Raw genomic sequence first — 25,246 nt, 5'->3', positions numbered from 1 at the left:
TAACTGCCACAGCAACGCCTAATTTGGGTATATCGGATATGATAAAGTTTGTGAAAGACTGTGAGGGAAAGGAGTGTCTGCGGGATGCTGTCAAATGCTCTAAATTAACTTTGAAAAAAAAATTGTCCCCGCCATGATTTTATCTTAGTTGCCCCGGGTGTGAAGGGGGCGCAATAGAACAGAGCCACTGTCGCTCTCGCTTTTTGTTATAGCTAGGATTCGACAGTGCTCAATCCCAATGCAAGACACGCACAGAGCTACGCTCGCTTTTGCAATGCGCCGCCTAATAATGATATTTGTTGAGGAGACTTGCGCACATTAGTTTCGCGCAGTGCTTGCTCGATGGCAGTAGTTCCTGCAACGTCAAACCAGACTCAATGCGCGTCTCGATATTGGCGTGAGTACCTACGCACGAATGCAAATATTCAGAGAAATCCGCGTTTGCAAAGCCTGGTCCAGCCGCGGCAAAACATTCAGCCTACCTTTGCCCTAGAAAAAATCAAGAGACACCCAAAATAAAAGCAAAAGTTGCGAGAAGAATAAAACTTGATTTCTATTTAATTAAGTTGCAGACCACCCGCGTACATCCAATACCTCATCAGCCGAGCTGCAGGTCAGTAAGCCTAGTTCGGGCACTTGTTTGGCGACTTTGGCCCGTAGCTGCCAGATGACAGCCGAACTACCAGAAAGCGAAGCCTAACTTTGGCACTTGTTTGGCAACTTGGACCTAAAGATGCCAGATAACAGCCGAACTACAAGACCGTAAGCCTAACTTTGGTACACCTGTGGCGATTTTGGCTCGAAGATGCCAGATGACAGCCAAACTATCAAAAAGTGAAGCCTAACCTTGGTATTTGTTTGGCGATTTTGGCCCAAAAATGCCAAATATCAGCCGAACTACCAAGCAGTAAGCCTAACGCTGGCATTTGTTAGGCGATTTAGGCCCAAAGATGCCAGATGACAGCCGAACTACCAGCCAGTGAAGCCTAAGTTTGGCCCTCTTTTGGCGAATTAGGGACGAAATACCCAGAATCTTGCCAAGGAAGGGGTCAGGTTTGGCTCGACTTTGCTTCTTGGGGCTTTTCAATGCCCTAAACACCCTGACAAAAGCCAAATTTTGGCCCAGAACTCTGTGCTACCTGGGACACCACTGCTGACAGGAACAGCACGGTAGGGAGATCCCTAAGTTGCCCCGCTTCCAACGCGAGCTTCGCACCATCAATAGAAAGTTTTAGGGATCCGCTCTTGAACATCCGATACGGTGCGATGGGCCTTCCGGTACGAACTGCGCATGTGCTACCGGAGGAGGCTCGCACGTGCGCAGTGCGTACCGGAGTGCCCATGGTACCGTATCGCTCCCTAGTAAAGCTCTAGCGTACCTGCGCATCCAAAGTACGGCGACAGGGAACGAGCGCGTGCTAAGGGCCAGGCATCGGATAGAGATGCCCGCCTTCCCTTCTCGTAATGACAGTAAGTATAGTAGAAGTGTCCACACATTTCCTTCCGACTTCCAGTAGTGCACGGGGACCCGGACACAGGGAGGATGGAGGAGAAGCTGATCAGCGAGACCATGGGGCAGATGAGCTTCGAGCCCTTGAAGATGCGGGACGGAGCCGTGTGCGGGGACTTTGCGGAGATCAACCGGCCCTGCGTCGGAACCCCTGGTACGCGCCGAGAGGTTGAGCTCGAGCACGGGGCCGTTTCAACGGAGGCCTCACATCTCCAAAAGACGCGCAACCCGTGCAAGTTAAGAAAGAGCTTGAAACACACGCTCAGAAGAAATTTTCCACGGGTTCGCAATCGCTATCGGAGGTCTGTTTCAAACTGTATTCGAATTGCACAGGTTGCGTGTCTTTGGAGCTATGAATGACCCCTTATTTACTCGCATCTCTTCAACAAACCAGGTCGAAGTTTAAGTTTGTACTTTAGGTTAGTATGGCCATTTAAAATGTATGCGTACCTTATATTGTGTTTTCGCAGCCAAAAACTTCCAGTTGTAGCATTTGTTAAAGTTATTAAATGCAATCTTATTGTTCTTTTTTTTTTTTTTTTTGCTTATGGGTTTTGAATAGACGGAAGTTCCGAAAGAGTTTGCCTGGAAACAGTGTAAGGTTTCATTCCCACGTCGCTATTACAGGTGCCACCCAGCACTCGGAGCGCGTGGACACCGTGACCCAGGGCACTTCTCCCGAAGGTGAGTGACTGCATGAAGTATAAAATATGTGCCTAGATGTTCCAAAATCAAAAAGCTGGTGTGTGTGTGTGTGTGTGTGTGCGTGTGTTTTGTGTGTGTGTGCGTGTGTGCGCGCGTCTGCGCGAGTGCGCGTGCGTGCGTGTGTTTGTGTGTGTGTCATCAAGTTTTTCAAATTATGGCCCTTCCCCTGGTGCCGCTAAGCAAGAAACTTAGATAGATAGATACACCCACTAAATTCTATTTTTTTTCACATTTTTTCTTAAATTATGACTACGAAAATATTCGTGTGTTTACTTTCTCAAATAACATCTTTTGAGCATTCACCGCATGCAGGCTACGCAAAGAGCTACTAAAAAAAAAGTCGCGGCCTAAAATGCACTATGTATAATGGACATGAGCATGGGATGAGCATGACACGAGCACATAATATTAGCATGTGTAACGTCATGCTTGTAATGTCAAAACACCAACTTCATGTCTCAGCGAAAATGTTTTCTTTTTTAACAACCCCCCTCCCTTCCACCAAAAAAGAAAACAAACGTTTTAGAATTTTTTTTTCATTTGTTATTTATATATAAATATATATATATATATATATTTTTTTTTTTTGGGGGGGGGGGGGTATTTGTATATATTGTATGCGGTGAATGAATGTGGTGCATTTCGTGAAGGTCAACGGCCGGAAATTTTTAACACAGCATGTGCTTTATCAGTCACTTTCTTTGAAAACTAGGCAACGCTCACACAAAGCGTCCACGCGCAGCGTTCGAACGACATTTCCCCGAAATATACAGTGGAGAAGTTTATGTCACGTCACGGGACCACGTCATTCGACCCCTAATCACGCGACGTTAATTTCCCCGCCAAATTTAGCTGGGAATTTGAGGTCACAGCTTAGACATCGAGTCACGTCACGTGACATTAATATCCTAGCAAAATTTTAAGGGGAAATTGAATTACGCGATGTCATGGTTCGGGATCGGCAAATGGGCTACTTCCCGGTCTTTGTCAGCATGATCAAGCTTGTATAAATTTTTACGAGCAGAATTATTATTACCTAGGTTTCGCTGGAGATCCCCGGGTGTGTTTCCCTTTGCAGAATTGCCGTGGTTAAAAAGTTTATCTGCTAATTAAAAAAAAAAAAACGTTTTTGCTGCAGTTACGGGGAAAGTTAGGCCGTCAAATTGTTGGGGGGGGGGGGGGGGGGGGGGGGGCATTTTACCTCTAACGTTAGCGGGGAAATTTATCGACTAAACATTTGCGGGAAACATTCTCAGATTAACCATGTTGAATTAACCTGAGACGTCGTCCTGTCTATTTTCTGTCCCTTCTACGTTTTGATGTTTGTTCTCTACCCCAGTCTCAGGTTAATTCAACATGGTTAATATTCACCAGCTCGCCTGAACCCTTACGATTTTTTCCATTCTCAGATAAATATTTCGGTGTCGCGGGACTTCACCTGACACAATGGTTGCATGGTTAGTGTGCGGCGTGATTGTGTGTGGCCACGTCCCAATTTTCTCTGCTGTGGTCACGTCTCATTTTTCAGCAGGCTGCTGAGCCGGCATGCACAGCTTGTACTTAACTATATGGACAAACAGTAATCAAAGCCCATCAATCAGTCGCGGGACTTATGGTTCTGTTTTATAACTATATCGCAGCTACATTTTGATTGTACATGAGTGTATGCTGTTGTCGTACCGAAGAATGAGGCAAGCTTCAGGGATATTGGAACGCGTCAAGCTGCCAAGTAGCAGCTTTCCATTGAGTCCCTGGTCACAATTGTACCTGTTGTGCCATAAAATAAACAGCTCTTCTTTTTTTATATTTGTGCTCCGTCCAGCTGACCAGAGCGAGGACAGTGATGAGGATGACAGCTACCTTGAATCAGACGAGAGGTGAGTGATTTTCTCTTCTCAGGATGTGAGATATATGTAAGCATTACAATGGCCACATTTAAGACCGATCTCTAAAATATATCGCAACTTCAATAATAATATATAAACACCCCGATATATGTTGGCCTAAGACAGGGACAAACAAGGGGTTTTCCCATGAATTAATAGAAAGGGGGGGGGGGGGCGTCTTAATTTTGAGGGGTTTGAGAGGGAAGGAGGGGGGAGAGGGGAAGGAGAAGGCACGAAAGCACTTTTTTTTCCTTTATTCACTTCCCTCCCTTCCCGCCAATTTTTTTTTTTTTTTTTTTTTTTGCGTGGGGTCAGGAATGCAAACGTGGTGCCCGACAGAGTTTGTAGACAACTACATTCCACATGGCAGTTTATACATTTAATTAAAAATACGTCATTTCCTTCAGAAAGCATGAAGTAACGCAAAAAGCAACGTCAGACAATGACAGTCACTCTACCACTACTCTGATACCGCAATGAATGTCAGTGACGGATATATATTCGAGTGGAGAAGAGTCTGCCAGCACGAAAACGTTCTTCTATTTCGAGGAATCGCCCTAGAAAGTCAATGCTTTATTTTTGCCATGCGAACACATATCAGAAAAGGTTATCTTTAGGTATAAAATAGTGGCGATAAATATTAATAAATCGTAGTTACGCCCTGCCTTCTAACGTAAGATAGAAGACGACGATATGAAGTACAACCTCTGGTGCCACATTGATCAAAAGTTCTAAATAAACTTTGTAGGTATTTCCTATTAATTAAAAATGTGACACACGCTTATAAAATAACTTTGTATTTGTTTAGAAACAAATATTAATTTTCTTAGCCTTAGAGCGAACCTTTTGTTGTATGTGCTACGCCAGATAATGTTTAAACTTACGAAGGAAAACAGTGAGACAGGGGGAAAGGTAAAGCAATAACGAGCAAGTGTGCACCAAAAGACTAGAAATAAAGCGACCCTAGACAAATAGAAAGTCGGGGCTCCAAGCCTCGCTGCGAAGGGGGTTGACCAGCGAAGCTGTGTTATCACCTGCAACGATTGCCCACTGCACTATACCTAAGGGTTGACGAAGGAAAAGCAAATGCACTGTACCAAAGCGTTTTATGTATGAAAGGCTAGTGACGTCAATTCCCCACGTCGCAAGTTGCCGTCGCCGCGGCAGCTTGCGCAACACTAATCTTTACCGTGAAACGTATGCGTTGAGCGCTACGTGCATTGCATTGTTGTAAGGAGCGCCCTATCACCAATTATGTTGTTCGCATGCTTGTTTCGCGCTTGTTCTTTATTGAAACGAATGCTGCGCTCTATGTTGTATGCGTAATATGTACTTGTTGCTTAAATCGTTGAAGATTGTTTTTTTTTTTTTTTTTTTTTTTCGTGGGGACACCGACACGGAATAGTCTGCCGAACGAGTCATATACAGCTTCGCTGTAAAAGAACAACCATACACCGCCGCACCAGTACATATAAGTACACGCGGACAGAAATGAAAAACACTCGGCTATGCATCTGTTCACATCACGCCAAGAGCATAACTAAAGACGCAGCGAACAGTCCAATACATGTATGCTCAACACTGTTTAGACGCGCGGAAGATGCGTATCAGAGCTTTCCACTTTGAGATAAAACCCAGGCGATGCATGCGATCCGAGACGCTCGCTACGGGACTTTTGACCGCATCCGGCGCTACAGTCCGTCTGAGCCAGTCCAGAAGTGCCAAACATGTATCTCCACGGCGCTCGCTGCCTTTGTGCGTTTGCTGTGACGAGTTAAACCAATCGGGCACAGAGAAAAGCGCAGGATCACAGTTCATTTAATGAGCATGATTGGTCACCGTCGGCGTATCCGCGCGGTGCATTATGGGAAAAGTCCCGTAACGCACCGGGGTGACGCGCGCGTTGCATTACGGGACGTTTTTCACAATGCACCGCGCAGGAGGACGGAGGGAGGAGGGGGACGGGGGAGGAGGAGGGCGAGGAGGGAGGAGGATGAGGAAGAAAGCTGATTAAGAGGGAGGAGGACGAGGGAGAGGGAGGAGGCGAGGAGCACGGGAGGAGTAGATGAGAAGGTGCGGATGAGGAGGAGGAGGGGTATACCGTCCCCTCCGTACCCTCCCTTCCTTCTCCTCAAGAGCTGTGCTCTAATTCGGCATTACAGGGGGTTGTACATGTCTTTCATTTTTTTATATACTAGTAGTTGTATTAACGCGGTGCGTGAGAATGGGCAAACCTCTTCGTTGTTCTCCTTCACATCAATGAGAGGAGCAGTCAAGGAGCTAAGCTGCGCTGAAGAGATGCGATGAAACTGCTCGTGTTCTGATGTCGCTGTGACGTTAGCTCCATATAGGAACCACTTTTGAGCCAACACGCTTAAAAAAAAAAAACGGTCTTCACGAAAAAGATTATTCGTTTTCTTTTTGGCATTCAGGGGAAACTTTTTTTAGGGGGTGCCCTCAGAAAAATTAGTGTGTATGTCTGTGTGTGGAGGGGGGGAGGAGTTGTACACCGCCCTAGGTAGGGTAATCACTGGCAAACACAGGAATATTGAAACGACTATATACGTACAGTGTCTTGCTGCGTCCTCTGCCAAGAATATCATTGACCCTCCCGCTCTTTCTGGCATGCAACCCAATCTCACGTTTGCTTAGGGCGCTGAAACTTTCGGTAAAAAGAAAGAAAAAGAAAGCGGTAAAGAGAAAAAAAAAATCTTTGTTCGTACCAGTAGAATTTAAAAACCAGGCGCTCGAACCAACTAGTGCATTTGTGTCAGCGCCCGGCGTTTAAACGTTTGAGCATCTATTTGTCAGTTCTTACAGGATGGAAGCTTTGCTTTAAAATTTCATGGCAAAAATTAAACATAAAATGCAGCTGAGATGAAACATTTTGTATCTATTTAGACGACTCAAATTTCGAGTTTCATTGTGCTGGGCTCCTCAGGATCGATGCCGCTCCATTGCCAGGAGCAACATAGTAACTGCACGAGACGCTCCACCTAAAATGTTTCGACGTTCAACGCGCCAAAGCGCATTCATTTATGCAGTGATTTCGTACAGTAAATGCATCGTCTGAAGAGGCGTTACAGTGAAAGAGGCTACACAGACACAACATGGTAAAATTGAAGAAAGATAATAAATGTAACCCTTATATATATATATATGTAATGTCATAGCCTCCCCTATACTGACAAAACTTGGCAGATCGCCATGAGACGCGACCGCCGAGAGTGAAAAGGGAGAGCGGCAGGCAACGGGGGAGAGGAGAGTCATATAACGGGCGCCCCGCTGGGGCGAGACGCCGAAACACGAAACAGCGATGGAATGTCCGCTCGTGCTCATCGCGTTCCTCGCTTGCCATCGTCGCTGCAAAAGCTGTGCGCTCACTACCAGCTTTCCCGAGAAATTCTCTCTGCTACCAGATCCTCGCGCTCCAAATCTTCAACCGGGCACTCTATGGCTCCGTCGTCGAACTGCCAGAGTTTGTGAATATAGAGGAGGCTATGGTAATACATGGCGATATAAAACTAAAAAGTATACATTATTTAAAAAAAAAAAAGCTTAGACGTACGATTCACCCTTTCAAAATACAGCTTTAACAATTATGTTTTCACAGTGTCATGAAGTATCTTGTTCACCAATAAAACTTGGAACAAAGTAACTGTTGAATGCATTTTAATGAACGCATTATTTTAGAACTGTATCAACTTTGAGGAGTCTACGGAAATATATATAGACTCACACATTGCAATAATTGTAAAAAATATTATGCAAGAGTCTGAGACGGAGGCATTTTGTATCTGAATCGGAGGTATTTAGCTCACTGGTGATTTAAGTTTAATGATTCAATCTATCAAATCACAAATTCTTGTAACAATTCTATCAGCACGATTATCCAAGTTGTGTGTGAAGCGCTGATTGTCTAAGTTCTGATGAAGCTCTGGTTGTCTAAGTTGTATATGAAGCGCATTATACGAAGCTCTAAGTCTTGCGTGCACCAATCTTGAAAAAATAAAAAAAATAAAAAAAAAGCGTAGAGGGATGCTGTCTTTTTTTCTTTTTTTTAAGACGTCAGAAAAATGCTGTTTTCGTGTTGACTCCAATGGTGACATTATTTCTCTTTGGAGATTCGGGGAAGGGGCCACTCCCGCAGATTTTGTGTTGCTCCAGTCAAATAATTTTTGTCCACATTTTATCAAGAAAATAAATGATATGATCAAGAAAACTAAATTTTATACGGCTTTATCGAAAGTTGCAAAATTTAGCGCCAAAAAAAAGTCCAGCTGACGTCCGAGCGCAAATTTAGGGAGTTTTGGTAGATCTCTCTGATAACCCCGATAACAATACCAATACTCCGTCGACGCCTTTGCGCACGGATTGTACTATTGTCGGATATCGTTACTGGGAAACGTCGGGGTTATTGGAAAGATCTACAACAACTACCTAATTGCCCACGCGAAAGAGGGTTAACCTTCGTGGCGGTAGCTTTCTTCCCGCGACCTCCTTTCACCAACGTGTATTCCTGTCTTAATGCGGAACAGCTTGGACGACCGGAGCAGCTACCACGCCATGGACAACTACTTCGCGCACAAGTTCCTGCAGGACTTCTTGGCCCGCATGACACGCGCCGACGGCCGGGAAGAGCGCCGCGAGGGCGACGGTGCAGAACGGGCGCCACGAGAGCCTCTGGACGTGGCCCTGGTGCAGGCGTACTCTGAGCACGCGATGCGGGTCTACCAGGCCATGATCAAGCACATTGACTCCCTGGGGGCGGCCATGGCCAACAAGTTGAGTCATGTCCGCTCGGAATCGGCGGAACTAGAGCCTGCCAGGAGGATTCAGGTGAGAGTGAGAAGGACACCGGGAATGTCCCTTGCGGGCAGGGTCATCTAATGGCTGAGGCCGGTTTTATTATTAACAGAGGTGACAAAGAAAGTCATTCGTTGAACTCCGCGGTATCAGTGAAGCGGGCCCAGTTTTCATCTGGGCGAGTAGAGTTGGCTTACGCTTCCCACGAGCTCTAGGGTCCTTACTGCCCCGAGACGCGACCGTGACATCAATTTTAAGTCGTCCTTGAATCAGTTCAGTCATTAAAAAAGGTGGCCAGTTTATCATCTTAGTGGGCTTGCACTCTCCCTGGCAAGAAAGCATCCAAAGTTTTTTTTTTTTTTTTTTCCAAAGATGCCGTTTTGGAATATGGCAGCACTTGCAATTGGGTCATTCCATCTCAAACGTTCCAAACGTCGCGCTCGCCCAATTCCGATTAAAAAAAAAGATTATGGCTTTTTGCTTTCATGTCGTTAACCTTTTCCTAAAATAATTTCGTCAATTTTTCTTTTTATGTCGTGAGCATGGTTAGAATTTTTAAGAGGGGGGTAAAGCTACGGGCATCAATCAATAACTAAATCAAAATCAAAGTTTTTTCTAAATGCTTCACAATTCGTTTTTTTTTATAATTTGAACGACTTTGAGCTTGCTATGCTGCGATAATTATGCAATTATGCTATTTTATTGTAAATATATTTTTTAATCGACAAAACACAAAAATTATAACATTTTTAATTTTTTTTATCGCTTTGCGCCTGGCAATTAAAACTTTTTTTTTGTTTTTGGTTGGAAGCCCAGTAGATGTGTTACCAATAAAAAAAAATGTTTGAAGCCGTACAATAAAATACTGCACAGAAAAAAAAAACACCTAAATTTGTAAAAGTTTGATTTGCTGCTTAGACAGCCGTCTGTTCTACCCTGAGGTGGTCCAAGTAAAAATACGAAACATAACGGCTTCATAAGAAGAGTTCATTTTCATTCATTTCTGAAAGTTTTATCAAAATTGTTTATGTCTAAATTGAATAAACTAAATATTAATTTTGTGATCCCACGTCGCAACGCAGTCTGACCTCTAAGTTTCTCTTCACCCTACAGAACGCCACTGTCGACATTGTAGCCGAGGAAACACACAATTGCTTTTCTTGAGCGGAGTATCTACCACAGGTAGGTGCAGAAAAATTGTGTTGTCTTATAGACCTTTCCAAAAAAAAGGGCTCCTCTCCTGTTCCATTTTCACGGTTTGTCCGTATGGCGTGATTCGTTCGCTTTCCGAAGTGTCGAACATGCTCGTGCTGGGCTGAGTAGATCGCACGCTCGGCTAAAGACGTGTAAATATTGGCATGGTGTTTAGATATTCATAAGAAAAGGCTTGCTTCTGCTTCCCTGACTTTCCGATATCTGCAATTGCAACGGTCGTCTGTGGCGGAGTCCTCTCGTGATCTAGCACGGCTCGTCACATCTGCTGTTTGTTTTTTTAGAGCTCCAGGCAGCATATCCCTCAGCAGGTCACTTGTTTCACATCGCAATTTGTCCCCCTTGTCAGTGTCAGGACACACGTAAACAACAGCAAAAAAGCCCGTGAGTAGGCGATATTAAAACGACCTGGTTGGGACACGGAAGCTCAACTTCAATACTTTTTATCGATTTTGACAAAAAATATTTTGATTAAATTTTCAGAAGTGAAATACAATAAACTATTCTTACAAGGTCATTATGTTTCAAATTCTTACTGTGACCACCTCAGAGTTGAATAGACGGCTACTTAGGCTGCAAAAGAGACTTTTTTTGACAATTTTAGTATGTTTTTTCCTGTGAAGTATTTTGTTATATAGCTTCAATTATTTTTCATTTGTAATACATCTACAGGGCTTTTAAAAGAAAATTAATAGCCAGGGACTAAGCGATAATGAAATATAAAATTGAGAAAAGCGTTACTTTTGTGCATTTTGTTGAACTTTTAAAAATATATAGTTTAATAAGAAAAATTGCATAATCATCATAAGATAGCAAGCAAAAAGCCGTTCGAATTTTATAAAATAAATTATGAAGCGTTTCGAAGAATATCTTATTTTCACTCAATCATTGAATGATGCCTAGTTTTACGCCCATTTTAAGAAATTCAAACCACGCACACGCCATAAAAAGAAATTTCGGCGAAAATCTTTTAGGATAAGAATATGGGCCTTAAGGCAAAAAGCTATGAATTTCCTTTTAAAAATCGGAAATGGACGAGCGCGATGCCTGGGTTGTTTGAGATGGAATGGCCCATTCAAGTTGGCATAACAATTTAAAGGTAGACCCATCATTTGTATTTAGACAGCATGCCGTGGCAGAATTAACTCGAAGACTTCCGAGTGGGAGCTGGGGGGTGGCTATTCGCAACTCCAGAGGGGGCTCGACGCCTAGCAGCGAGAAGGGAGTGAAGGGCAGAAGCGGGGTCGCGAAAGCGTATCCAAGAGCGCAGCAAAAACTGGCGCGGTCTGGCGGCCGAAATGTAAAACTTTGGAGAGAAAATTACATGCAGCTTGTTGGAGTGGCGATTATGCGAATAAAGATTGCGGATTTGAGATAAAATGTGTCCCCGATAGGAGTACAGCGTGCGACATCATTGTTTCTTGATATCCCTTAAATAACTTACGATTGGTAAAGCGCGCCATCACTACGCCTGCGCAGGCTTCAAGGAAATTCTGCGAGCCTACTGGGCGCTAGCGGCGTCCGATCCACCGGTTCCAGGTTGATGGTTTATGGCACGATCTCTCTGAGGCGAGTTTCTTTCACGCCATGCAGGTGCAGTTGTACGCGGACACTGCGGAGGCCTCGGCGAGTCAGCTGCGCCGCGTGGCCATGTCCTGTGCATCGTGCGCGCTGTTGGACATGGCAGAGCCCGACGTCACGGTTCCCGCGGGCCTGTCCGAGCAGTACCTCTTCTGCAGGATCGTGTCGGCCTGCCTCAAGCTGCGGGACAGCTGGTGGAAGAGCGAGCTCTACCTGTCCAAGCACTTCCTCCGCTTCCTGAATCGGTGCCAGGTGAACCATTTTCCCCCGTCCTAGCACCCGAAAACGTGGTACTGCGCCTTCACATAAATTAAATGTCTCAAAATTTCGGCTCGCACCGGATGGATGGATCCCTATGGCGGAACTTGTCGAATAATTCGGTAGTTTGCGTCACGTAGCTATTGTTTTCAATTTCTCGAGGCAATATCTACCTTCGAACCAACCAAGGCTTCACCTTGGTTGCTTTTTATATAGATATGTATGTATATATGAAGCAACCAAAGAACCAAAGGGGAAACATCTCACTCATTTACAACAACATGCTTCCTCTTGAATCTATGAATCCTAATAGACCTCTGGAATTAATGTTTAGGCAGTGTTTTTTTAATTTCAATAGGCTCTATATATTTCGGGTGTTTTGCCGATCATCAGCCAACGTTTTTATTTGTTTTAAATTTCATAGTGCATAGAAACTTGGCATTGCATGTGTTTACACCAGCAGAGGAAGTTGAAGTGCCCTCACTCTGACTTGTGAAACAATTCCACCAGGCGGTGATACACAGAATTCTCGCCGCGATTAGACCTTTCCAAAGAAAGGGCCCGTGGCCGTTTCCATTTTCAGCGTTCGGGCGTACAGCTTGTGAATTGCTCGCTTTCCGAAGCGACGAACATCCGCGTGCTGTGCTGAGAAAATTGCACGCTGGGCTGAGAACTTGTAAATAATGAAATGGTGCATACAACGGTGTAAACTCGTTAGCGTTCTCCTCCAAGTCCCACTCAAGACTAAGTAGCTCTACGAGCGAACCATACTGCCGCGAACTGGCGCTGCTTCTTAGATACTCATGACGTGCCGGCATTCCTGCGGAGCTTCACAGACCGCCAGCGCAATTTTGAAATCTGTTAATTCGTGTTAAAATTAGTTTTCACGGTGTTTCTGCTGTCAGCCTAGAAACACTAGTCTAGACTAGTTTTTCTGGGCTGTCGGCACAAAAAGGACCACATCTGAACAAATAAAAAAGCTCGAGGTACATTTAAGCACTTTCTATGAGTTGTGAATGCGAAAGCACGCATGCTATGCGGAGGGCAAGTTCGTCTGCTCCTTGCGCAGGGGGTAGCGGTGACGTCAGAACGCCGAGCCCTGATTGGCAGATCGAGCCCCCCTATCTGAGCGTCGTCTGCTTCTTTGCAACGTCGTCTGCTCGCATCGTCGTCTGCGTCTGTCTTACGTTTCCTGCTACTTTCGGAAGTGCAGAGGCCAGATTCACGAAACGATCTTATGCCAAAAATGTGCGTAAGACAAAACTTAAGAACAAATTCGTATTCACGAAACGAAATTTTCGTAAGTTTTGCGCAGGTTACGGCGAAATCCTACGACAGCTCCGAAGCTGTCTTACGCACTTCTTACGATCAAGTCAGCATGGCCGACAGCGTCGCGGTCGCGACGACCCACGGACGTTTATTTTTCTACGTGAGTTTCTCACGCGTCCTGACTTCAAGCAGCAAAAAAAAAGTAAAAATTACTTGAAACAGAGCACGACGAACAAGAACGCTGGATCCACAGACACCGGGGAAAAGCTCCAACGGCGACGATTCCACCGAACGCGACCAAACGAGCTGGGCAGTTAGGCCTAGCAGGCACTCCGCGACTCGGCGACCGTCTGCCCACGACCGGCTGACGTGCTGAATGGAATATGCCCGCGCGACCCTTGTGAACCCTTCCCGTGTTATACTAAGATTAAGAGGTCAATTTCTTCCTCTTGTTATCTCCTTGTTTCCCGAGGCAACGGTGACTCTCGCTGGTGAAAAAGCGGCGAATCTCCGACAGACGCAGGAAAGGTAAAGCAGCCATCGCTTTGACTAGCAGACGTAAAGCAGACGACTTTAACTGCGCCAACCCGCCGGCGCCGTTAAAGAGTGAGGGGTCTCGCCGCACACGAATGGAGGTAAAAAGTATTTGGGAGGGAGCTTGCGGACACTAAGCAAACAAACCTCGGCGCCCCGGGACACCTCGCCAGTGAGTCCTTTGACTTCCCTCCTTGATGCGCGTCTGCTAGTTGTTAGACGAAAACAACGTACCGCTCGAGTTATAAGTCGAGTTCGCTCCGAAAGTCGCAGGAAAGGTAAGACAGACGCAGACGATGTTGCGAGCAGACGACGTTGCAAAGGAGCAGACGACGCTCAATAGGGGGTCACGATCAGCCAATCAGGGCTCGGCGTTCTGACGTCACCGCTACTTCCTTTTTCATGCGCAGAAGACGAAAATGAGCCCACTTGCGAGGCGTATTCTTCCGCTCCTTTATTTCGTCCGCGGCGTATTTGCGTCGACGGCATATTGCGCGCTCTCCGCCGCTCTGACCTTGGACGCTTCGTGTTACCCACGCGCTGAAGGCGCAGACACTCAGCGCCTTGGGGTGGTGGTCGTTGAAATTGACTCGCAGCGGCCAATGGGAGCCTCCTTCCTTGAATCTATGACGCGTGCCAGCCAATGGGACTGAAGCCGAAATCCATCAGCTTCACTCCGCTCCTTTGGGATCGGGGAAGCTAGGTGCCCGTCTGGCTAGGCGTTTCGCGCGGTTTCGAAGCTGGGAGCCGGCTTCACTGGAAGAAAGGACTTTAGGTGCCGTGTGGCGCGGCTTCAAAGCTGATGACGTCGGCTCGCTCCATGGGGCAGTTAATGATTTCGCATTAATAAGTGTAAATATTTCGTTTCCGCACCCTTTTAACTACGGATGACCGGCGCCTCGGCGCCTACCAGGGCCTGTCTCACAACTGGCAGTCCCGCCTGCAAGAGGCCCAGGTGTTCCTGCTGCGCGCCTCCATCGAGGTGCACGAGCGCATGGACCGCGAAATCGGGCTGTGGCAGTGGGCGCGCAGCGTCAAGTTCCCGGCGCGCCGCCCGGCCCTGCTCCACCCGAACCTGCTCAACATCTTCGTGGACGAGCAGCTGACGGGAGACGTCTCATCGCTCATGACCTTGTTCGTCTTCGAGACTGGAAACACGGTCTACAGGGCCATCTTCTCTATCCAGGAGGAGGTATGCGCCATTGCAATGGTTGCAGAAACAAAGCCCTGTGTCAAACCTTCACAGCCGAGCACGCAAGCGTTTGTTCGCTTTGTAAAAACATAATCACTGGCAGAATGAGAACGGTGAGAAGGTCCGCGGCTGACCCGTCTCCATCGCGATCTTTCTACCTTCAATATCGCTTCTTCATCTCGTTAGCCTCGAGGGCGCATGCTTGGACAAAGCATGACAGAAGGCAACGCGCGCGTGGTGCATTCCGAGCATTTGAAGGAGCCGCCCCTGCCGTTCTCATTTTTTTAGCGAGTTTAGAACAGCTGAGAATAGCACGTATCAGAAGCTTATGTTTTCAAGGAAGCCCGTTGGCACGCAGCTGTGCGTTATTCTGAAGGCAGCGCACAATTTGGCGTGACTTCAAGCATAGACTGTGCAAAAGCGAGTGGCGTACTACGTGAATGGTAATACCGGAAGAAGTTTCTGTCAATCCTTTGTACTTATTGGCATTCATAGCTGTGCCCGCTGCGGCTAGGCTAATGCTGTCAACGCTACTCCGCGACACTATAAATTACTCGAGTCGGAATGAGACTCCGCCCATAAGACACGAAACTTGATCCACACAATAGAGGGCGTGTGCACCAGCGACTCTGATTCTTAGTGTCAGGTGCCAAACATCATCGATCTGGGTATAGACTATAAAATGTTAATTTCCAAGCTACTGCGCCTAGTTACAGAAGCCCTTGTTTCGCGGTGTCCCATTTTATAATGTCGAAAAATGGCAAGTTTTTATTGAGGAGAACATTTTTCTCATGAAAAATATTTTAAAAAAAGGCTATCTTACGAAAGGTTCAACGTATGCGTGATTCCATTATATCTGTAGCTGACAGGTGGGGGGCGACAGTTCATGAGACAGCACGTGCCCTCTCGTGTTGTGTTCGCGGAGACCTGCGGTGGCGTTGTTGCGTGTGCAGAAAAACTACACTTCCCACAATGCATGGCTATAGAGGTAGCGTAACAAAACTGGCTGGTGAGGTCGGTCTATTAGGGGCGAAGTTTCTCTAGCAGATGTGACGTTGCAACAGACTACATGCCTTCCCGTCTGCCCTCGTCCCCAGCCACAGGGTCGGCATATCCGGCATGGACGAAGAAAGAATACCATTTCAACTCGCAAATATTAAAAAAAAAAATAAAAAATAGAGGGTAGGCCAAATAAGAATGGGTGACGGTTCCGCTTATATCCTAAATGCTTTCTATTGGTGAGGCTTCGGGAAAACGATGTTTTCGCCCATACTGGAAGTGACGACATTCGAGAAGGCGGCGCCCTTGTGGAAAAGGTATATATATGTTTCACAAAGTTTAAAATGGCATGTGCGATTCCCTTCCCTAGAGAATGATAAACTATGCCCAAGCGAATGATAACTGTAAGCCACTTCGAATGTGCATGTGTGTGTCAGGGTCCGGAACGTTGCATCACGGTAGGGTCTCTGCTTATGTTTAAGCTTCCTTTATGTATATATATATATATATATATATATATATATATATATATGTATGTATGTATATCCTGGCTCCGCCAATTTTTGGCTTTCAGCGGGTTCCTGGAAACTTTGATTCTTTGATTCATTGGATTAAGTACGGTTCATTCATCTGCACATATTCGTTCATATATATATATATATATATATATATATATATATATATATATATAAACGGTAAAGCTTTATATTAAAAATATTATTAAAAATTTATTTACTACATCAGTACCTTTATAATATCCCCTAATTTTGTTTATATAACGGCTATAAAATTACTGAATTAACCCTTTGAGTGCCACTTCCGAGTATCCTCGGGCGCGCTGCCATGCAAGTTACAGCTTCGTTTTCCTTTGCTCAATTGGTGTGTAGATTTTATTTTTAGCTGTAGAGCAATGCCGTTTTCTGTGAGTGGCTCATAGAAAGTTTGCATAAAAAACTTCCGTTTCGGTTTGCTCCTTTTGTTCCAGAAAAATCGAAATCTGTCGTTCAACGTCGCGCCTTATGGCAAACACTAAGATGTAAAAGTTAGTACTAAACTAATTTAGTAATAAACTCAATACGAAGGTTCCAAACAATCTCGGAATTCGGTTAAGACCACTCCGTTAAGGCTACTCGGTTAAGGCACCTTTTTTAAGGCACCTCAGCCTCGCACCCATGGGTGCGCGGCCAGGGTGCCACTTTGCATGGTACCTTGTCTCAGAAACAATAATTCGAGAAACAATATCCTAGGTCAGAGTCACGTAGATATCAATTAACTTTGAGACCATAGATCAGTGTGTCTTCGTTAAACAAATACAACATGCTTCATAAAACAAGCTACAGTTTTTCTGCATGGCACCAACATTCGTGTTGGACAGGCGGGAAAAAAGCAGGCACTCCAAGGGTTGACCCACCAATCAATTAATTATTGTACTAACTGCTGACACTTTTTTTTACGTGTTAATAGTTAAAACGCTTACACATAAATAAGGATATTATGTGCATAATAGTTGTCAATAATCAGACATAATGTAATCACTTGAAAAGCACATGTTCCCCTGGGACGTACAATTCAAAGGACAACCCTGCAAAAGTGTTTTTTTGTAGGCATAATTATGCTTGAAAATACAAAACACAATCATCTATAGTCGGCGACAGGTCAAGAAGGACGTGGAAGCTCTTCCCAACCCTCTCCACTTCCAGGAAAGAAGGCTGGAGAGGAGGCGACCTTCTCTCCAGCGTTTGCTCTACTATAGTGGAAAGAGGTGTGAGAACTTCCCACTTTCTTCTTGACCGGTCACCGACTATTAGCGGCGAGATACTTCGGTGGCGCCCTCCCGTGGTTCCCTCTCGTGACGTCATCACCTTGCAAACAACAAGTTCGATGGTGTTTGTAATTAGCATGGCGGAAGCTTGAAATCAGTCCGCTCTCAAAGCAGCACTGCCAACACCGTCAAAATGTGAATTCTTACCTTCCTCTTGTTTCCGTTGATGAAAAATTCTTTGCTGACATTGTAGTCAGCATTTGGCCAATCGTCGAAGGCCGACCACAGCGACACTTTCGATCGCGCACGTCATCAATAGCGGCAGAGTTGCTAACAAAAACACAAGAAAGCATTTCCTTCCAAGTATTATTTTTTTTTATATTTGAATCAAATAAGCGAATAGCACATACTATAACCTTCAATTACTTTACACTACTTAGTAGCAGGCAAATTGACATCATGAAATATACGTTTTGTTTGCTCTCCCCGTTACTTCCACCACTACCATTATCAGCATTTGAACCTTTGCGAAACAAGCCAATTTTGCAATTCTATCAGCCTCAGCATCGCACCGATTCACCGAATAACTATCCATCAAGGTTCACCAGTAGTCCAGTACATAGGCGAAACATTCTTAATCGACGTACAACACAGCCTTACATCAAGCTTCACGATAGATATTGTAATTTCTATTCTTTATTAATGACAACATTCTAAGAATAGTGGTCAACTTTGACTATAACTTATTATTCTTTGTTCCACGGGCCAACTTGGCGAGAAGTGAAATTTTCAGCTTTCCATTCGCCAGAAGGCCGCTTTCTCGAGCACCCGTCCGAAACTGTCCGCGCAGTTCAAGCTCCGGCAGCTGAGCTACGACAGCGGCCAGCTGGAGGACGAGGTGCGCCGCACCTGGTCCACCTACCTGGAGAATGTGCACGAGCAGTGTACCAACCTGGGCGCCAATCGGGCCCTGTACACGATGGGCCTGGGCGAGGACCCCGCGTGCATCGGTCAGGGCCTTCGCTTCTACATGGACCTCGTTTCGCCGCTCCACAAGGCAGTCACTGAGGAGTGGGCCAGAACCTACGGCTCGATCGTCAGTCACCTGAAGGTCGCCCTGGCTTCGGAGGACCGCAACAGCCATGGCGAACGCGGCGGCGATCTTGATCAGGTTCGGATGTCGGAATGAGCCCAATCATTTATAATCTACACAACGCAATCTTACTAGCTTTTTCTTTTCTCGCGCACTGCTCGTTTTAGAACAAACTGGAGAGAAATAAGCCGCAGCCGCCTTCACTCTCTCAACTTGCAGTCCAAACAAGATGTTTCGTAATTTTGATCCCATTTTATCCAGCTGATGTTGATCATAGCTAAGTGCTTGAGTTGGCAAAGCTCAGGACATCATTATCGGCATACGTTTATTCGACACCTGCCTTCTCGCTGGGAGCCTCAGGGAATGTAGGCGCTTTTATTTGCATACTACGGGTACAGTGTACTAGAATACTTTACTACGAGTACTCGAGTTCGGTTGTTCCCGTCTCTGCAACAACTGAACACGAGCTGCGACCCCGATGTGTTCTGAGGCAATGTTTCTCATCTAGCCTCCGTCTAGCGCCTACAGTGAGCTCGTGTCGTGTCCATAAGCTGAATTCGACTATCATCAGCTTGTACTCCGGGACTATGTCGACATCGTAATCCCCAGGAACACGCTAGAAAACATTTCAAATAATATTAAAATACTCTTTTTTTTAAGCTTTACAGATTTGTTAAAAAAAAAAAAGCCTTGAAAGTTACACTTATCTGGTTTCTTCAGGTGAGTTATACGGCCAGGGGGACTTTATGTGGGTGGCTAATCTTTGCGATAGGTCGGATAATTAACCCAACTTCCTTAATTAACCTTTTAAATCGTAAAATGAATCATGGTTTTCATTAGAAAAATGCTCAGCATAATCGAAAACTGCTAAATCCACTCTTTTTGGGACGACTTGAAGCTCGTGGGAAATTCGGGGGCGCGCCAGAGTTACCACTCGTGTAGCAAGCGCAAAGCTAGCAGTGGCAAAACACGGATGATTAGATTATCATCGCGTTCCGCCACTGCTAGCTTTGCTTGCTGCACGAGTGGTGACTTTGGCGCGCCCCCGAATTTCCCACGAGCTTCAAGCCGTCCTAAAAAGAGTGGATTTAGTGGCTTTCGATGACTTTCATTAAGTTTTTTTTTTAATTGGAACCATATGTCCATTTGCTCTAATTAAAACTTAACTGACGAATTTTAATTAATTAGCAGAGTTATCGAAACATTAGCCACTCACATAATGTCCCCCTGGCCGTATAACTCATCTGCACAAACCGTTTAAGTTTAACTTTCACGCCTTTTTCAAACAAATCTGTAAAGCTTAATGAAAACGCCTTATATCTATATATATCTATATCTATATATATATCTATATATATATATATATATATATATATATATATATATATATATATTAGGACTTTAGGACCAGATCAAGAGCGGTACCCGCTCGGAACGTCGTCCAATAAATACGTTTTAAAGCATTTACCTCCTTTTTACGATATATATATATATATATATATATATATATATATATATAAGGGCGTCTTTATTAAGCTTGCTGCACGAGTGGTAATGTATATTCCACATACCCTAGGGGCCGCTAGGCATTTAAGGTTAGAGTGGTACGTCAACAGAAAAAAAAAAAAAACTGGGAAGTAAAAAGATGGTTCCAATTAATACACAGTGCGACACAATACCTATAGAATGGTTAGTCAATTATATTACTTGCGGCGGTATGAAAAAAATCATAATAAGGAATTGTTCGAACTTGAAATGGAAGGTGGTTCCAGTCATTAGTGGTGCATGGGGTGAAATAATAAAAAAAAGGGATTAGTATTGCATGATATAACGCCTACTTTACGATGCTGATCCAAGCGCGACGATATATAGACCTTTCTCGAAAGTGCGCCGCCATCTTGAAATATCATCACTTCCAGTATAGGCGAAAACATTGATTTGCCATCGCCACGCCAATAGAATGCATTTAGGAGATAAGCGTAACCGTCACCCATACTCGTTTTGTCTTCCCTCTAATTTTTTTACTATTTGCAGGTTAAAATGTTTTGAACATTTTTTCGTCGTCCATACCGGATATGCATACTTGGCGGTCGGCGGCGAGAGTAAGCGGAAAAGGTCTATAGGAAGGGGAGATCATCATCATCATCATCATCATCATCATTTATTATTCCTTGAAGGCCCAGGGGCATTATACAAGGGAGTGAACACTTAAAAATACAAACAAGTAACAAAACTATTTATCTACAAAAACACGCTGTAATCTAGTTATGGGTTAGAAAAAACAAGCTAATGGCTGCAGCAAATTTCTTAGTATCAGATAAGGAAACAATTACATCAGGCAGTGAGTTCCAGTCGTCAATGGCCAATGGTAAAGTAGACATTTGGTGAGTGACGGTTGACGATGAAATCGGACGGAGTTTACAAGAATGGTCGAGACGAGGGAAAATGCGGTAAGGAGGTGATAACAAACTTTGTCTGAGATGACTGTTGTAAGAAAAGATCCGATGAAGAAGAGAAAGACGAGACACCCTGCGGCGGTGAGAAAGAGTGTCAAGGTTAGCTGATTGGCGAAGTCCTGATATGCTTGCGTAAGGGGAATAGTCGGAATAAATAAAACGGAGGGCCCTGCTTTGAACGGATTCCAGGTTGTTAGTTAGGTATGCCTGCCACGGTGACCATATGGAAGAAGCGAATTCTAGTTTAGTTCTGACCAAGGTAGTATAAGCTAGTTGTTTTACGGGGGATGTAGCTTGCCTGAGGTTACGGCGAAGAAATCCGAGAGTTCGGTTAGCATCGGCGATGACAGTTGTTATATGAGTGGTCCATGACAGGTCAGATGTCAGATGAATTCCTTTATACGATGAGTGGTGTACTGTGCAAAGTTGCGTGAAGGTAAATTTTGTAAAAAAGCAAATTGGTCTAATTTTGCGACGCAATTTTAGAAGTGGAATACACAAGTTAGATTTCATTGAAGATACACCGGTACGTTGATAGTTGGAATAAATAAAACGAGCTAATTTACTTCGTGTAATTTCTAATTAATTTACGAGAATTTCCATGTAAGCATTCCATATTGAAGAGGCGTCCTCTAGTTGTGAACGAACAACAGATTTGTAAGAAAAAACTTAGTGGAGGTAGAGGTTGAGTAGAAATTACGTTTTAAGTAGCCGAACATGCTTTAAGCTTTGCTAGTAATAACATCAATGTGAGTTTCCCAGCTAAGATCAGATGTGATATGAACGCCCTAATAATTGTATGACTTGACAGATTATAGGGAAACACCCTTAAGTTGATAAGAAGGCAGGTTAGCCAAACCACGTACTACGAAGCATACGCATAAATTATCACTTGCTGACATTTAGGGCCACCCGCCACGTGTTACATCAAGTAGATATAGCTTTAATCTCTGTCTGGAGCGCAAGTGCGTCATTATCAGGGGTTATTTCACGAAAAAGGACACAATCATCGGTGAACAAATAGATCGAAGATAATACGCAGTTAGGTAAATTGTTAATATAAACAAGAAGAGCAGAGGCCCAATAACGGTTGCTTGGCGTATGCCTGAGAGGACCGGGTCACAAGGACAGTCCACGTTGTGGGCGCAAATAAATTGCTGGCGATTAGTTAGGAAGCCTTCAAGCCACGTTAGTAAGCTGCTTTCAAAGCCTTTATTTTTTTTTTAAATAGCAGGAGGTGATGCGGGGCTTTGTCAAATGCATTTGCAAAATCTAAAAAAGTAAGGCTCCAATCCACGCAGTGAAGGTGGTTGGACAGCTAAGATGTGGTATCACAAGCAACGAATGCCCACTGCACTCTAGACCCTTTGTATTGCAAACGCCACCAAATAGTGCTTCATTCTTTGATGACGAAGAGAACTTCAGGTTTATAAAAATAGTGAACAAAAGTCACCTTAACACCGCTGCTTAAGATGTAGATAAAACGCTAACAACCAGGTGAACGCCAAAAGATTGAGGCAGTGTGAGAGTAGTTCAAATGTTTTGAGTAGTCTTGTAAGCTAACTTGCCTCCTCCAAGACATTAAATTGTACAGCCGAAGGCCCTCGTTGAATCTCCAGCTTTGTTGTCCGTGCAGCATCTATGCTTTCTAGCACTGGTGACATAAGCAAGCTCAACAGGCTTGCAAAGACAGTGCGACCGAAAGCTGCCTGGGACGCAAGTGGCAGTTCATGTTTGTAAACAGCAAAGGGGTTTATACCAAATGATTGACGAAAGAAAGGTAAATTCACTGTACCATAACCTGTTTTTATATAGGGAAGACTTCCTACTCTGCCGTCGCCGCGGCAGCTTATGCAACCGCCATCTTTACCGCGAAACGCATGCGGGGAGCTCTACGTGCTTATCATATATCACGTGGTTTTGACACCCTTTTTGTGGTCTTTATTTTGAAACACGCGTCAAAACCACATCATAATAAAGGCACGACGACATTTTAACTCCATCTTGTCCCCGCAAAATGTGCATCATGACTGTTGTGTTTGTCGTTTCTTGTAAAAGACTTTACATACTGTAACAAATCAAAATCCAGAACCTGTGATAGGCGAACTACTTCCAAGACTGTATCTTAATACTATAAAATACAAATGTAATTACTATTCTTAAAATATACAACAAGAGAGAGCTATTCGATGAGAAGTATCTTATTATCTGCAAAAGCTTTTTAGAGCGCAGCTCTTAGGCGCCCATTTCCGGCTTGAGCGGCGTCGGCGTCGCCGTCGCCGTCGCCGTCGGCGTAACTGCGCGGCGCATGATGGGTAAACGCCTCCGCTGCATTTAGCGGAAAATTTTCCCCGCTAAATTGAGCGGAAAAATTTCCGCGTTCAATTTAGCGGAAAAATTTCCACCTAGCGGGAAATTTTGCCCGCTTAATCTAGCGACAAAATTGCCCAGCTAAATTTGATAGAAAATTTTCCCCGCTAAATCTAGCGGATATTTTGCCCCGCTAAAGTTTGCGGAATATTTTCCCCACTAAATTTAGCATGAAATTTTCCCCGCTAAATTTAACGGAAAAAATTTTCCCGCTAAACCTACCGGAAAATTTCCCCGTTGTCTAGCGGAAAATTTTCCCCACTAAATCTAGCGAAAATTTTTCCCGGCTACATTTAGAGAAAAATATTTGCCCGCTGAAAAAATTTCCCGCTAAATCTAGCAGAAAACTTTCCCCGCTAAATTTAGCAGAAAACTTTCCCCTCAATGGGGGCGAGCAGGAGAGGAGGAGGGGCATAGCCCTCTCTCTGTACCTTCCCCTCCTCCTCCTCAAGAGCCGCGCTCTAATTCGGCGTTACAGGGAGTTGTAAACGGCTTTCATTTTTTTTTTCAAATTCATATTGTTTATATAGTTTTGCATCTGCTAAATAAAGTTTACCCCAGATGTAAAAATAAGATTGCTACTTCGGCAATAAAATTGATTGGAAGTAACATTGTCGAACATCGAAAACGAAAATGTATTTTAAGTTCAGGTCAACTTTCTCATGGGGCTTATAAAACTTGCGTCATGATATTAGAATCAGAAGCTTTTCAAAACATTTTGTAAAGCTGATTTAGTCACAAATGCATCTTAAATTCCAATACTTTATTCATAATAAAATACAACCCGAAAATTACATTCCCAGCAATGCCACGCTGTTGTCGCAACTCCACGAGGATGCTTTTCAAGGAATTCCTACCAACTTCTATCAGACCTTGATGATATCTTTACATCATCTAGTTTTGCGTGAAACAAATAATGGGACAATTCTCACGCTGAACAAAAAATTATTTTCAGAAAGTTGACTAATCTTCTGGGCCTTTTATTTTTTACGATCAAGAGATCTCTGGCTGATTCAGGGTACGAGGAATCCTCTATCTCTATGGCGACGAGCACCCTTCGGCGTTTACCGACAAAACAGTATACACTTCTCGGTTATCCTAACAATCTAACACAAGTAGCATGCCACCTGTTTTCCAACGTATTCTTCTCGGTATACTGGTAATTACGCTTGAGAGCACAAACAGATGATCGCTACCAAGTCGCGCCTGGCACACCTTAGCGAGCAGGTTTTGTGGTTTTTCGCTCTGGAAAAGCGCAGCACTAAATGAACCGTTTTTGTTCTCTCCCAAATGGCCCCCGTAGGTGGCTTCGTGGGTAAACGAGACGGGCCAACAAGTGCTGGAAGCGATGCAGTCGGCCTTCACTGCCTTCGAGAATCAGGTGCGGGTCATCACCAAGAACGTCGAACTCTTCAGCGTTCAAGTTCGCAAAATACTCGAGTAGAAGCACCACCTTTTCTGTTTCCTTTTCGGCATAAAACGTGTTTGTAAGAGACAAGGTACAATAAAGGGGTTCGCACCACCTATAAACTAGTTGTAAAATTGTATACTGCAAAAAATCTCTTTGAGATTTTTGAAGCCCGTGGAGCGCAAGCTCAAGCTGTAGAACTCAA

The 25,246-nt window shown here is 44.5% G+C and overlaps 1 protein-coding gene across 1 annotated transcript; it reads left to right on the top strand.

Annotated features, from left to right (window-relative positions):
• Window positions 1–1,543: 1,543 nt before the first annotated feature.
• LOC8042631 lies at window positions 1,544–25,077 on the top strand. Its single transcript, XM_040207388.2, has 8 exons — window positions 1,544–1,678; window positions 2,149–2,194; window positions 4,038–4,092; window positions 8,640–8,940; window positions 11,713–11,952; window positions 14,675–14,953; window positions 18,565–18,885; window positions 24,937–25,077. Exons 1-8 carry the CDS (start codon window positions 1,544–1,546, stop codon window positions 25,075–25,077), a joined length of 1,518 nt encoding a protein of 505 aa, XP_040063322.2.
• The last annotated feature ends 169 nt before the right edge of the window (window positions 25,078–25,246 follow it).

This window comes from Ixodes scapularis, unplaced genomic scaffold (genome assembly GCF_016920785.2).
Source record: "Ixodes scapularis isolate PalLabHiFi unplaced genomic scaffold, ASM1692078v2 PGA_scaffold1__304_contigs__length_218370807, whole genome shotgun sequence".
Taxonomy (NCBI): domain Eukaryota; kingdom Metazoa; phylum Arthropoda; class Arachnida; order Ixodida; family Ixodidae; genus Ixodes; species Ixodes scapularis.
Note: the sequence above shows the minus strand (reverse complement) of the source record. Positions and strands in the feature narration are given on the sequence as shown.